The 13,699-nt window shown below is 46.2% G+C and overlaps 1 protein-coding gene across 2 annotated transcripts in view; it reads right to left on the bottom strand.

Annotated features, from left to right (window-relative positions):
* The window catches only part of Cdrt1 (CMT1A duplicated region transcript 1), a 38,643-nt gene extending 27,073 nt beyond the window's left edge, over nt 1-11,570 (bottom strand). For both annotated transcript variants that reach the window (XM_028781938.1, XM_028781939.1), the window contains exons 1-5: nt 10,901-11,570; nt 7,619-7,789; nt 5,123-5,323; nt 4,897-5,024; nt 2,537-2,659 (exon numbers count right to left, since the gene is read on the bottom strand). In XM_028781938.1, coding sequence (XP_028637771.1) covers nt 2,537-2,659; nt 4,897-5,024; nt 5,123-5,323; nt 7,619-7,789; nt 10,901-11,414 — 1,137 coding nt within the window. In that variant the 5' untranslated portion in view covers nt 11,415-11,570. The remainder of the gene's footprint in view (nt 1-2,536; nt 2,660-4,896; nt 5,025-5,122; nt 5,324-7,618; nt 7,790-10,900) is intronic.
* Nucleotides 11,571-13,699: the final 2,129 nt, after the last annotated feature.

Below are 13,699 nucleotides of genomic sequence, written 5' to 3'. Positions count from 1 at the left end.
ACATAGACAAGCTCACACACACAAGCTCACATGGACATGCTCACACACACAAGCTCACATGGACATGCTCACACACACAAGCTCACATGGACATGCTCACACATACAAGCTCACATGGACATGCTCACACAGGCCAGCTCACATGGACATGCTCACACAGGCCAGCTCACATGGACATGTTCACACAGGCCAGCTCACATGGACATGCTCACACACACAAGCTCACATGGACATGCTCACACACACACACAAGCTCACATGGACATGCTCACCTGGACATGTTCACATAGACAAGCTCACACACACAAGCTCACATGGACATGCTCACACAGGCCAGCTCACATGGACATGCTCACACACACACACAAGCTCACATGGACATGTTCACACACACAAGCTCATATGGACATGTTCACACACACCAGCTCACATGGACATGCTCACACACACAAGCTCACATGGACATGCTCACACACTCAAGCTCACATGGACATGCTCACCTGAACATGTTCACATAGACAAGCTCACATGGACAAGGTCACAGGAGCATGGTCATACACCAGATCACAGCTGCCTTTGACCAACCATCGCACAAAGTCAGGTTTTTGTATGTACAGTCCAGGTACCCGATAGCACAGAACACATTGTGCCACACTCAGTGCCTTTGAGTCCAGTGCTCAGATACGCATGGCTCTCACTGTCCTTGCAGATGACTTACAAAGTAGACCACTTGCCCACACAGAGCTCTTGTCACCTTACAGGTGACATTTCTGAGATGACTTAAGGAGGGGACATGAGTTTTATCAAATCTCAATGGAGTGATTCTCTTTGCTTCTTATCTTCCTTCTTCCCCCTTTCCTCCTTCCCTCCGGCCATTCACCATACAATTTCTGAATGGCTCCAGCCTGTCATACATGAAAATTTCTGGTATAGATGACTGAACCAAACACTTCCATTCCTCTTCCAATCCCTCAGAAATCTGGAAAGAGTCACACTAGACTGGTAGGAAAGAAAGAAACTGTCACACGAGCAGCCCACAACATCGTGTTTGTATCAGACAGGCCCAAGAGCATCCCTTGTTGATCCTCTTTGAACGCTAGCCTTCTCCTCCATGTCCTGTACTCTTCTTCAGATGCCTTCATCCCTCTGTTCACTCTTCTTAATCTTTAACCACAGAGAGATGCTCTGAAGACCTGCCCTGTCTCCAGTGCCCATGGAGCTTGTCACACATAAAAGAGAAACATACTTAGAAAAGCTCTGTGTGCGTGTGTGTGCGTGTGTGTGCATGTGTGTGTGTGTGTGCATGTGATTAAACTGTACCTCTGTCACTAAACTGCATAGAAACCCTTGAGTTTTCTGGGCCTCACTTTCTTTACTGACAAAATGGGTAGATGAACGAACTGAGATGAAAGCTTGCAGGTAAATAAGATTGACAAATGTCTTTTCTTAGTTTACATTATTTGTGGGGGAAAAAATAACAAAAAAATCTTTTAACTGGCTGCTATCAATTTTTTTAAAAGCAAGAAGTTGCTTTTGCTTGTTTTGTGTGTGTGTGTGAGCCAGCTCAAGCTGGCTAGCCTAGCCAATACTGCATAGCCTAGGCAATACTCCTGCCTCAGCTGAGATTTCAGGTATGTGCTACCACACCCAGGAATACAAGAAATTTTATCTACCACCGATTTTTACCTTCTCCTGAAAATTCAAATGGTCTGGATGGTCAGATTCCATGGTTCTCAGTGGCATGGTTAACTGGAGCTGCATGGCTACCTGACCCTTGGGAGGGCAGCAGGCTCTCAGTTAACCTTAATCTCACCATCCTTCACGGGCCATGTTACCACCCCCTCCCTCTGGGTTCTCTGCCTGGACACACACACACACACACACACGAGAGATAAGTCATCTCTAAATTATACTTTACAGTATAATTTATACTCCTATGGGAACCCAAGTCAAACTGCTCCTCACTGAGTATCTTTTTGGTGCCAACTGAATAGACTTTAGAATAAACGGAATTTCAATAGAGAGAAGGAGCAGAGGTGGAATGATCTTAGGGGTCACTACAATGCCTAGGTAATAAATGCTCCAAACTTCTTCCCTGTGTTCTTTTGCGTTTAGCCTAGGTACTGGCGAGGGGAGCTATAGTTGACTGATTCTCCCCTCTATCAAGCAGCAGAATGAACCTGGTAGTGAGGTGAGAAACCCAGCATTCTAGACAAGCCTTAGCCCTCTTTCCATTCCCATTCCAAAGCAGCAGCCTCGACTCCTAGGACTCAAGGGAATCGGAGGCGTGGCTGGCACTGCTCCCAGCCTCTGACATCTCCACTGAGAGGACAGGCCAATGGATCCCATTCACCCAGCAGATGGTGGCATCAGGGATTATGTAGAAGGAGTGACTTATATGTGGGTAGCAACACAGATAAACTTTGGAAGTGGTGCCTCCCAAGAGCCTGTATCTTTGCTTGTGGGTATCAGCCTTCAGTGGCCAATGGGAACATGACCCCTTCAGCTACTTACCTCAGACAACACTGAAACCCACCTTTGTTCTCAGTTTCCACTTCTGATTTTTTGACCGTGAACGCTTCCCATCATCTACTATTTTGGGAACTGGGATTGAGACTTTGTTGGCATAATTAGGATCTATTCCCCTCGTGTAGGACCCCTATGTGGTTAAGAGAGAAAGAAATACTACACTTGGACATCTGTACTCTTGTGTATATTAGCACACTATCTATAATAGCTAAAACATAAAACTAAGGTGAGTGAGTATCCACTAAAGATGTACACACTCATCGACACAAACAGAAACACACATGCACTCGCACACACACACACACACACAGACATACACGCAGTGGAATACATTATTTGCAACAGTGTGCATGGAAGTAGAGGACATTATATTAATTGAAATAAGCCAGGCACATAGAGACAAATACATAATCTCACTTGTATGGACTCTAACAAAGTTGATGTCATAGAAAGTAGAAAGAATAGTGACTACCTGAATAGTGACTAAGGTGGTTTCCAGGGAGCAAGGGGCAGAGGTTATGGTCAAAGGACACACAGAGTTAGACAGGAGGAGGTTCAAGAGATCTATTGCATGGTAAGTTCATAATAACTAATGATAATAGATTTTTTTTTGTTTTGGTTTTTTGAGACAGAGTTTCTCTGTGTAGCCCTGGCTGTCCAGGAACTCACTCTGTAGACCAGGCTAGCCTCGAACTCTCGAACTCAGAAATCCACCTGCCTCTGCCTCACAAGTGCTGGGATTAAAGGCGTGCACCACCACCACCCGGCCAATAGATTGTATTTTTAAATGCAAAGCTAAGTGCTCTCTCTATGGTATTTGGTTGATGCATTCGTTAGAGACATTTAACCCTTCCATGATACTTCAAACCATTGTATTCTACATGATATCTGTCATCTCAAGAAAAAAATATTTTGTGGTGCAGGGGCTGAACCAAACACTCTTCTACTGAGATATATCCCCAGCCTTAAATATATATATTTAAAACACACACACACACACACAAACACACACTCGGAAACACACATGCACAGACAGACAGACATGCACACAGAAGAAATGACTCCTCTTTGTTTCTACTCTCCTGGAGAAAGGGGAAAAGCTAGTTGTTGATGGAATCTGGAGATAGCCGAACCCTGAAGCCCAGGTCTGCTCAGTTACATCAAGACCATGAGTGGACAAATCAAGATGGCTAATGAATATCAAGTGCCTGGAAGGGAAGGGAGCAGCTCCTGCCAGTGGCCTGCCTTACTGTGCCTGTTTCTCTTCCTTTGTCACCGCCTGGCCGACATGGTTCAGAGTTAGGTCTCAGGCAAGAAACAAAGGTAGACGTGCTAGAGATGCTTCATGTTGGAGTAAACTTCCTGCTAACCTAAATCCAGTGCCTTTGGGCCTCATAAATAATGAGGATAGCTTGAAGAGGATTCAAGAGTTCATCATGGCTTTGTGAGTGTGGTGGCCCCTATAACTCTTCATGAAGAGGGAGAATTTTCTGCCTCTACATTTGGGTTGGCTTGGGATCTTGGAGTTTGAGAGATGGCCATTCAAGAGAGCTGTTTTTGGTAAATTCACAATGCATGAGGACAGTAAGTTATAGTCTTCTTTTCTTTTTTTTTTTCAAGACAGGGTTTCTCTGTGTAGCCCTGGCTGTCTTGGAACTCACTCTATAGACCAGGCTGGCCTCGAACTCTCGAACTCAGAAATCCGCCTGCCTCTGCCTCCCAAGTGCTGGGATTATAGGCGTGCGCCACCACTGCCTGGCAAGTTATAGTCTTTCAAGTGCAGACTCATGTGCTCTCTCTACTGTGCATGATGATGCATTCATTAGTCAATGACAGTTGACTGTTTCACAACCTAAACTTCCCAGAGCCTTGCACACGCTAGACAAATACTATAGCACTAAGCTGGAGCCCCAGCCCTCTGAGGGTTAGGAAACACCTGTGTTCCTGAGAGATTTCTGTTTAAAAAGAATGTTTGGTACATTTGTCTTTTTGTTTGTTTTGTGTGTGTTGTGCAGGGGGAGACACCTATACCACAGCACATGTGTGGTCAGAGGACAACCTGCAGACATTGGTTCTTTCCTCCTGTGAGGTCGGGAGACTGAGCTCAGGTCATCGGACTTTGTAGCAGGCACATGCACCCACAGAACCATCCCACCAGGCTACCCAGAAGGTTTCTGTATTTGTCCCAGCTGTGTACAAAGACAGTAGAAGGACAGATAAGGACCCACGGGGAGGCCAGAGCACAGGGGAGTGGCTGCAAATATGGATAGGAAGCCATCTTTGGAGTCTACCTGGGAGACACAAAGCTTCAACCTTAGTATGAAAACAAAGCTGGTCCCAGACACAGCCCTTTCAGACCCAAAGTACCTGCAGGAGAGTGATCTGATTCTGAATGAAGGAGTGCATGGACAGGTCCACCTTGACCTGCTGGACCAGAGTAGCCCAGTGCTGGCTTACAAAGTAACACTTGTTCAGACTGTTCTTATCCAGCAATCCTGGAGAAAAAGAAAGAAGATGGACCCAGAAACACTCCCGCCCTGAGCTAGGCTCAGATGGGAAGTCTCTGAGAAATCCCCTCATCTACCCAGCATACTTAGAATGTACTTGGAGAGGTGGAGAGGCAGGTCACGTATAAAGTCCCGATATCTGCTGTACCCAGAAGACAGGAGTTGGACATGATCCAGGCTCAGCAACATGTTGCACGGGTCATCTCCCAGCCTGGATGTGCCCGCTTTTCCAAAAATCTCTTTATTCATCTCAGAGATCCACTGGAGTGAACTCTTCCCTTTTCCCTCTAGAGCAAAGCCAGACAAAGGTAGATGGTTGAGTCTGTAGTGAGTCTAGTCCCCAAACAAATCCACTACAAAGCTCACCCCCAAATAAATCTCCACATCTACCCCTAGGCCACTGAATATTCTAATCTATCTCTCTCCCACCAGAAGTGGAACCTCCTGATTCAAACGTACAAGGTGCTTTTCAGCTTAAGATATTTATAGTAGCAAAGACTGAAATGGCATCATCTCCTGAATTTCCTGTAAAACGTGCTAGTGAGGACTGGGGAGAGAGCTCAGTCCATAAAGTGTTTGCTGTACAAAGACCTGGGTATTGATCCCAAGCACCAACTTAAAAGCCAGGTGCAGTGGTACACATCTGTAATCCCAGCACTGGGAAGGCGCACACACACACACACACACACACACACACACTACTCTAGTGAAAAAAAGTGAAGCAATTTCAGGAAGGAGAATGAACTAAAACTGCCAGGTTAGAGGTTTAGCTCAGTGGCAAAGCACTTACTAGCAAGTGTGAGGTCCTAGGTTCGGTCACCAGCATCACAAAAAATACTAAGATGCTAAAACATGGATCATTGTTGAGGCTAGAGGATGGTACTGCTGCTGGGTGACTAGATAGTAGATAGTATGCTGGTCTGTGTACCTTTAAAATTGGAAATGTTCATTTACAAGGTATTTTGTATTTCTCATGCTTATTTCATGGACTGCTGCAAATGACACAATGTTTCACACCATGACAGATGGCATGCATGACCTAGCCTGGGTATATCGCAGGCTGTGCCATCCAGGTTTCTGTAAGCAGACTTTATGAGGTTCACACATGACAGAATCAACTGACATTTCATTTCACACAGCACGTCCCTAACTGGGTGTGGCGCTGCACACCTGTAACTCCACCACTTGAGAGGCTCAGGTGAGAACTACAAGTTCAAGCCCAGAGTCAGCTACATAGCAAATTCCAGGCCAACATGGACTAGTGTCCACATGAGTGACCACACGTGCCTGGCTTCGAAGACCCACTTGGGAAGGTCTTCAGGTCTGGAATCACATACCTCACTGTTAGGTCTCAAACCTGGGACAAAGGGCTCCCTGAGGTGTCCATTAATTATCAAAGCAGACACTGGCCACTAGCTTCTCCCAACATCCTTCAGTCTACCTGTTACAGGGTCCTCCTTGCTGTCATACCCTGTCCCCTACCCTGAACCCTCCAGCCCAGGTATTGAGCTGGGTGTTCCTCCCTCCAGCTCCTCTGGCCCCTATAACTCAGCCATTTTGGCTATGCCAGTCTCTTGGCCCGAGCCTCCCCTAGTTGTCTCTTCTTTCCTCTCTCCTCTCTTCTCTCCCCACTCCTCACATAGCCTATCTCAGGGTCATGTTCACTCTGGGCTCTCCTAGATGTCTCTACCCCTGGCTATGCTCTCCCTCGTGTCGACAGTAAATCTCCTCCTCCATACCCAGGAGCCGTCGTGTCCTTCCACTTTCTTGCTTTGTTTCTTTCTTTCCTTTTCTTTCTTCCTTACTTTCTTCCTTCCTTTCTTACTTTCTTTCTTTTTTCATTCACTCACTACTTTCCTCACAAAACTGGATCCAGTGCTTCAAAAACAATAACTGGACTGGACTCTAGAGGGCCATCATGTACCAAGCCAGAGCCCAGGAGACATAGGGCACACTGGCCTAGGACAGAGAGCGGAAAAAAAATCAAGAAAGCTCTAGAAAGTTCCTTTCTGATCTAAATTTCTAGGAGTATCTCAGAGACACCATGGAGGACAAGAACATTAGTGGTAATATTGGCCAGTTTTTAATCCTTCTCCTCTTATCAGGTGTGAGGATTAAACGAGAAAAAGAAAATCCCAAAAGCCCAACGCCTAATGTTAAATGGAGGTTGGTTTCTAACATTTGATGTCCCTGGCTTCTCTGGCCTTGCTAGAGCCTCCAACACCATCGAGAGTTTTCAACTTCATCTAGAGAAGCTCTTTGACTTCATATGAGGTCAGGTTCTGAAAAGGTCATCATAAGCAAAAATAATGTCATGGTAGCCGGTGCCTATGATTGTGAGTCTAGAAGCATCGTGAGTTCAAGGTCAGCTGGGAAACATACTAAGACTGACTCAAAAAAGCAACAACAAAAAGCTTTTACTATGCCATAACCATCCCAAAGGGGGGAAAAATCTTCAGTCAAACTATCGATGTAGGAAGCCATCAAGTCACAAAAGATTCAACAAAAGTTTTTCTTTTTTAAATCTGTAGGGTGACCCACCTCCCATGCTATGTCAGATGTCTTCATAGAGCCTGACTCACCTGTTGTTTCTCTGTCCACATTTTCAGTCCTGAGTTTATTACCTAAATGTCTGGACATAGGGAACGACACAGGTTTGGGTCTAGCTGCCCAAGAGACATATGAGGTGTCGTGTGTAGCACTGTAGCTTTTCTCAGGGTAGAACATCACATCGGGGGATTCGTCATGGAGGCCTGAAGGACAAAGAGTAGACAAGTTTGCCCTTGAAGTAAGTGTGCAGAGAGAAATGAGGTAGAGAGAAAAGGTCTTATCTTTCCTCATTCTGTTTGAATATAGCCAATTTCCTGAAGGTCTCAGATCCAACCAACCGCGAACTGATAATAAAAATTAAAAACCTGCGTCTGCAGCAGACAGGAGGGGAGTTTTGTCACTAGTCTCTGAACAGTACAGCCTAGCAGCTGCCATAGCAGTTGGGTCTATAGTTGGTTTATAAATGAACCAGAGGCACTTTAACATTCCTGGAAGGGTTGCATAGGTTCTATACAAATATAAGATTATTTTATATTAAAAAAGAACATGAGCATCTATGAATACTGACGGCCTGGAATCAACACCACCCCCCAACACACACACACGCAGAGGCAGTTATAGAGATGAGCATACGTGCAAAAGAAAGCAGAGGCTTGCTGTTTTGATTTAAGGCCTCTGAGTTTCCAAGTAAAAAAATCTCAGAGAGCCTCCATTGAGGCTCTGCCAGCAAGTCTATGCTGCAGATTCGGCTAGCATTCTTTGCGAAAGAATGCAAAGTGTTGTGGTCATAGAAGGAGCTGCAGGAAGGGCCGATTTCTTCTGATACTCTGGCTGAGTTCCTTCAACATATAACTGTCCCTGTAACAGATTAGAAATCACAACTATTTTAAAAATCTCTATTTTTTATTATTTTCAATTATATTTCAATGTGGAGATATGTGCGCTTGATGTAGACACCCTTGGAAGCTCAGAAGAGACATCTGCAAAGCAGAGCCTTCCCTTAACCGCTGAACCATCTTTCCAGCCCCAGAACTTTTAACATTTTAAGAGAAATGCTCTCCTACGAAGAAATTGGTCACAATCTATAACTAGGCTCATACAACCCCAAGGTAAACAGCCGACTCCTACAGCGTGGGATGGAGCCATCACAAGAGAGGTATGGACATGCAATGCACAGTGCACAGTAGAACACACTGCAGTGGAAGGCACTGGGGGCAGATGCAGGCTTTCTGCTGCCATGCTGAGTAACCAAGCCCCAAGGTTTATATTCCCCAGACTTAGGGAGCCGCACACTAATCTAACTTAGTTTTAATGCACTTGGATTCTCTCGATTTTTCACATGTGTCTCAATCATTATGTCCTTGATACCAAAGATACAGAGTGAGGGGCTGGACAGATGGCTCAGCTGCTAAGGGCGCTAGTTGCTCTTGCAGGGGACCAAGGCTTGGTTCCTCACACTCACGTGGCAGCTCACAACAGTTTGTAACTCTAGTTCCAGGGGTTCTGACTCCTTCATTTGGTCTCCACTGGCATCAGACATTCACATGGTACACATACATACCCATAGGCAAACCCCACAAAATACAAATAAATATATCTCTAAAAACCAATCGTTTCTTGAGTGAGGATCTAATTGCATCCTAGATCATGTAGGTTTGGCATTCCTTTAAAAGTCATGTGTGGTGGTGCATGCCTGTAATCCCAGGACTTGGAAGACTGAAGAAGAAAGGTCTTAAGTTTCTAGGCCAGCCAAGAAAAGCCAGACCCTATCTGTAAAGCAGGGAGGGACCCATTAGTCTACAAGTTTGACCACAACTCATATGTCCTTTGGGACCAGGAATTACCCACCTCCCAGAGCTCAAACTTCAAAATTCCCCTAGGGACCACCCCTCTCACTCTTTACCCACCACTGGCTAAACCTCTCTTCTCTGACCTCTCCTAATCGAAGGTCTCTGGCCTCTCTTCTGCTTTCTTTTGCTGCCCAGAACCAGCCAGTCAAACACTTTCAAGACTTTGTCAGTACCCAGGACCAAGAAGGTTCCCAACTGGGTCTAGCAATATCTGTATAGCCAGAAACAGACACCTTGACAAAGTCTCTGACCTGCTGCTGGGCCAGGCTTGGCAGAATACCACAGGCTGGGTTTGTTTGTTTGTTTGTTTGTTTTTGTTTTTTCTTTTTTTATCAAATCCTATTGGAGACTCAAGTGCAAACTATTGCTTATAAACTAGTAACCTGGGCAATTTTGGACTTTTAGCCATGTTTGGCCTCTAAAGCGTCTTACTAAGATTTGGTTTTATGTTTAAGCAAGCAGCATGATAAGATGAAACTTTTAAAGCTGTAAGTTTTGTTGTTTGGCTTGGTTTCTGCCAATGGCAGATGAGAAACAAAGCACAGCTTCCCTGTCACATCCCTCCTACACCTAGTCAAACCCTAGAGCAAAAAAGAAGTGACACTAGTTTGCAGTGGTCTGGGCCCAAGGCAGGCAGGAATCTGTGTTCAGTGCCCAGGGTGAAAGGTCTGTCCTTCCTTCTGTATTTCTCAGTGGACAGTTTTCTAGAATGAAGTCCTACTCAGCAGCCCCTCCTTTGGTAAATGATGGGATGTCAGGATAAGGTTCACAGTCCCATACTAACACTCTGGGAAGCCTCTGCCCTTCCAAGCCTGCCTGCACCTGTACCCCCTTACAGGCCTGTCTGCACCTGTGCCCCCTTACAGACCTGTCTGCACCTGTGCCTCCTTCCAAGCCTGTCTGCACCTGTGCCTTCTTCCAGACCTGTCTGCACCTGTGCCTCCTTCCAAGACTGTCTGCACCTGTGCCCTATTACAGACCTGTCTGCGCCTGTGCCTCCTTACAGGCCTGTCTGCACCTGTGCCCTCTTCCAAGCCTGTCTGCACCTGTTCCTTCTTCCAAGCCTGACTGCACCTGTGCCCCCCTTACAGGCCTGTCTGCACCTGTGCCCCCTTACAGACCTGTCTGCACCTGTGCCCTCTTCCAAGCCTGTCTGCACCTGTGTCCTCTTCCAAGCCTGTCTGCACCTGTGCCCTCTTCCAAGCCTGACTGCACCTGTGCCCCCCTTACAGACCTGTCTGCACCTGTACTCCCTTCCAAGCCTGACTGCACCTATGCCCCCCTTACAGACCTGTCTGCACCTGTGGCCTCTTCCAAGCCTGACTGCACCTATGCCCCCCTTACAGACCTGTCTGTACCTGTGCCCTCTTCCAAGCCTGCTTGCACGTATGCTCCCTTCCAAGCCTGCTTGCACGTGTGCCCCATTCCAATCCTGTGTCTGGTCTCTGGGCCTTCAGCTCTCACCTGAGATACTGTTCCACTCTTTCATGAACAGGACTCTGATCACATTGGCAGCAGTGAGCAGTAAGTTTGAGTCGCACATCTGCAGCAGCAATAAAGTATAATTTGCCTTAGTCCGGTGGGTGCTGTTGCCAAACCAGTTGAGGATCTCCTTCATCTTCTGCTCCACCGTTTTATCCAACACCTGGTTCAAGGAGGACTTTACAACCTCCTCCTCTTTTCCCCCCTTCCTATTGAGTTTGGTCCGAGACCTGGTGTAGATGAAGTCCTTCCCCTGGGTGGTCTCTAGGATATTCTGGAAATACTGTAACAAGTACAGGCTATTCAACTGCCCCAAGATGCTGACTAGAAATCTCCTCTGGGATATGTCGTTGACCCTCCGGAACCACTCTTTGGTGGCAAAGATCTTCCATGCTAAGACACAGGCTTCACACTTCTGGCACACAGGGACCCAGTTTGGTCCCTTTTCACAACGAAAATAGGGGGCCTGCTTGAGTTTTGGCTCCGTGTTTTCCATGACTCTGAGATGACCAGTTCATTTAAACCTTGCCCGTTAGCAACACCACCAAACACCAGAGGGAGAGGGTAAGCAGAGAAATAGCCTTTTTGGAGCCTCTTCGGGATGAACATCTGGAGAAAACGTAAGCCACTGCGATGGATGGTAAACTGATCTGACCCAGAAACTGCCTGTAGAAGTCTGGCTTTTTGTACTGACTTCCTTGGAAACATGGCTTTACCGTAAATCTCCTAACCCTGGCACCACAAAAGTAGAGACAGTTGCTGTATATTCTGGAAGAGCTGGTCATCTCATTTCTATAGCACCTATGCTTTTAACATAGGTTAAAATGTAAAATATAACATGACCCCTTAAAAAAAAAAGTGAGCATCTTCCGGTTGCTGTCATTAAGGACTTTTAAATATTCATAAATACAAGCTTAGGTGTAATCTTCTTACATTTGTGGCTGCTAGAGTCAGTTGCAGTGCCCTGCATATTATATTCAGTCTCTGGTTATCGCCACAATAAAACACGTGTTAACAATAATGTAAGTTATTTAAGTACTCAGTGCTAGCCATAAACCCACAGGGAACCACTCTCTGGGGCAGAATTTTCAGTTGTCCCAAGGATATGTTGGGAGTTGAGTTTTAGGCTCAGTCAGCTGCCCACTCATGTAGCAGGAGGTCTCGTTGTAGCTTTGTAGTGAGGACTATGAGGTCTGGGCTGTATGGCTTCCAAGTCTGGGCCCCAGCCCAGCCGCTCATTGCTCTGCGATCACCAGCAGGTCGTTTAATCTTCTTCAGTTTCCTCGTCTGAAAATGGAGGTGGGGATGCTTTCTACTTCACAGAGGATAAAGTGAGATACCGTGCACACAGCACTTAGGCAGGTGAGAACTAAGTGAGACACTGTGCACACAACACCAAAAAGACTGCATGGCACAGTGTAAGTGAAGGGCAGTGTAAACCCTCACCACACACTGTCTCTCTGTTGTTGCTGTCATCATGGCAAGAGTCTCCATTTATTCATGGAAAATGCATTCTAAGACCCCAGAGGATGGCAAACACCACAAGGTAATATCAACCCCTAAATAATGTGTTTTCCTATACACGTTGATAAATAAGGCTAAGTAAGAAAAGTTCAGCAATAACTGTCTTAGTTCCTGCTTCTGTTGTGCTTAAAACGCCACGACCAAAAGCAACTTGGAGAGGAAAGGGTTTATTATGCTTACACTTCCACATCACATCACGGTTTAGCATTAAAGGAAGTTGAGGCAGGAACCTGGAAGCAGGAACTGATGCAGAAGCCAGGGAGGAACACTGTTTACTGCTTGCTGTTCTGGGTTGCCCTGATACTGTTTATATTTTGATGTTAATTCTGCTTCCTCAAGAGGGGCTGTCCCCAACAAGGAGTACTGAGGTCTTCTCACATACTCACATACTGAGGTCTTCTCACTGATCCTTCTCCTAACTGGTCAAATAAAGGCTAGAGCCTGTGATTAGGCAGTGGAAGGGAAAGGTGGGGCAGGAGTTCTCAGAGGAAGAAGGAGAGAGGAGGAAGCAGAGGGAGGACGAGGGAAGAGGAGGTGGAAGCCAATATGGAACAGAACCATGTGGCCTGGAGAAGCTGCAAGTAGCAAGGGGTCTCATAGCTGAGGAATAAATTAGTATAGTGATAGATCTGCCCAATGTAGTCACATAGCTTATAAATATAATAACTGGGCTGTGTGATTTTTATACGGGCTTATTGGGGAAAGAAATTATAGCAACAATTTGCTCCTTGTGACTTGCTCAGCCTGCTTCCTTCCTTCTTTCCTTCCTTCCTTCCTTCCTTCCTTCCTTCCTTCTTCCCTCCCTCCCTCCCTCCCTCCCTCCTTCCCTCCCTTCCTCCCTCCCTCCCTCCCTGCCAGAAGCCAGGACCCTCGCCCTTACCCTCACCCCCTACCTTTCCCCACCTGCACAATGTCCCCTGCAGCTTGGCAACCGCAAGATCCTGCTTGGCAGGCAGTGTACCGTATCTTCTGAGGAAAGCAGGGAGACCATAACTCAAAGCAGTGTACCATATCTTTTGAAGAATAGCAGGTAGATCATAATTCAAGGCAGTATACCGTGTAGACCATGAAATGTTTCAGGGCACAGGCCATGAAGATTCTGTAATTTTCCACCACCTGGCCCCTCTTACCCCCTCCCCTTGTAAAGCATACTATAAGAAAGTGTTTCACGTTCAAATACACGACTCTTGACAAGCAATTGTTTCCTTGAGTCCTTTCTTCTCTCTCGCCCGTTCTTTTTTCAGGTTGTGGTCCTCC

This window comes from Grammomys surdaster, unplaced genomic scaffold (genome assembly GCF_004785775.1).
Source record: "Grammomys surdaster isolate TR1022 unplaced genomic scaffold, NIH_TR_1.0 581, whole genome shotgun sequence".
NCBI classification, from domain to species: Eukaryota; Metazoa; Chordata; class Mammalia; order Rodentia; family Muridae; genus Grammomys; species Grammomys surdaster.
The sequence above is the reverse complement of the archived record's forward strand: the minus strand, read 5'-3'. Positions and strand labels throughout refer to the sequence as shown.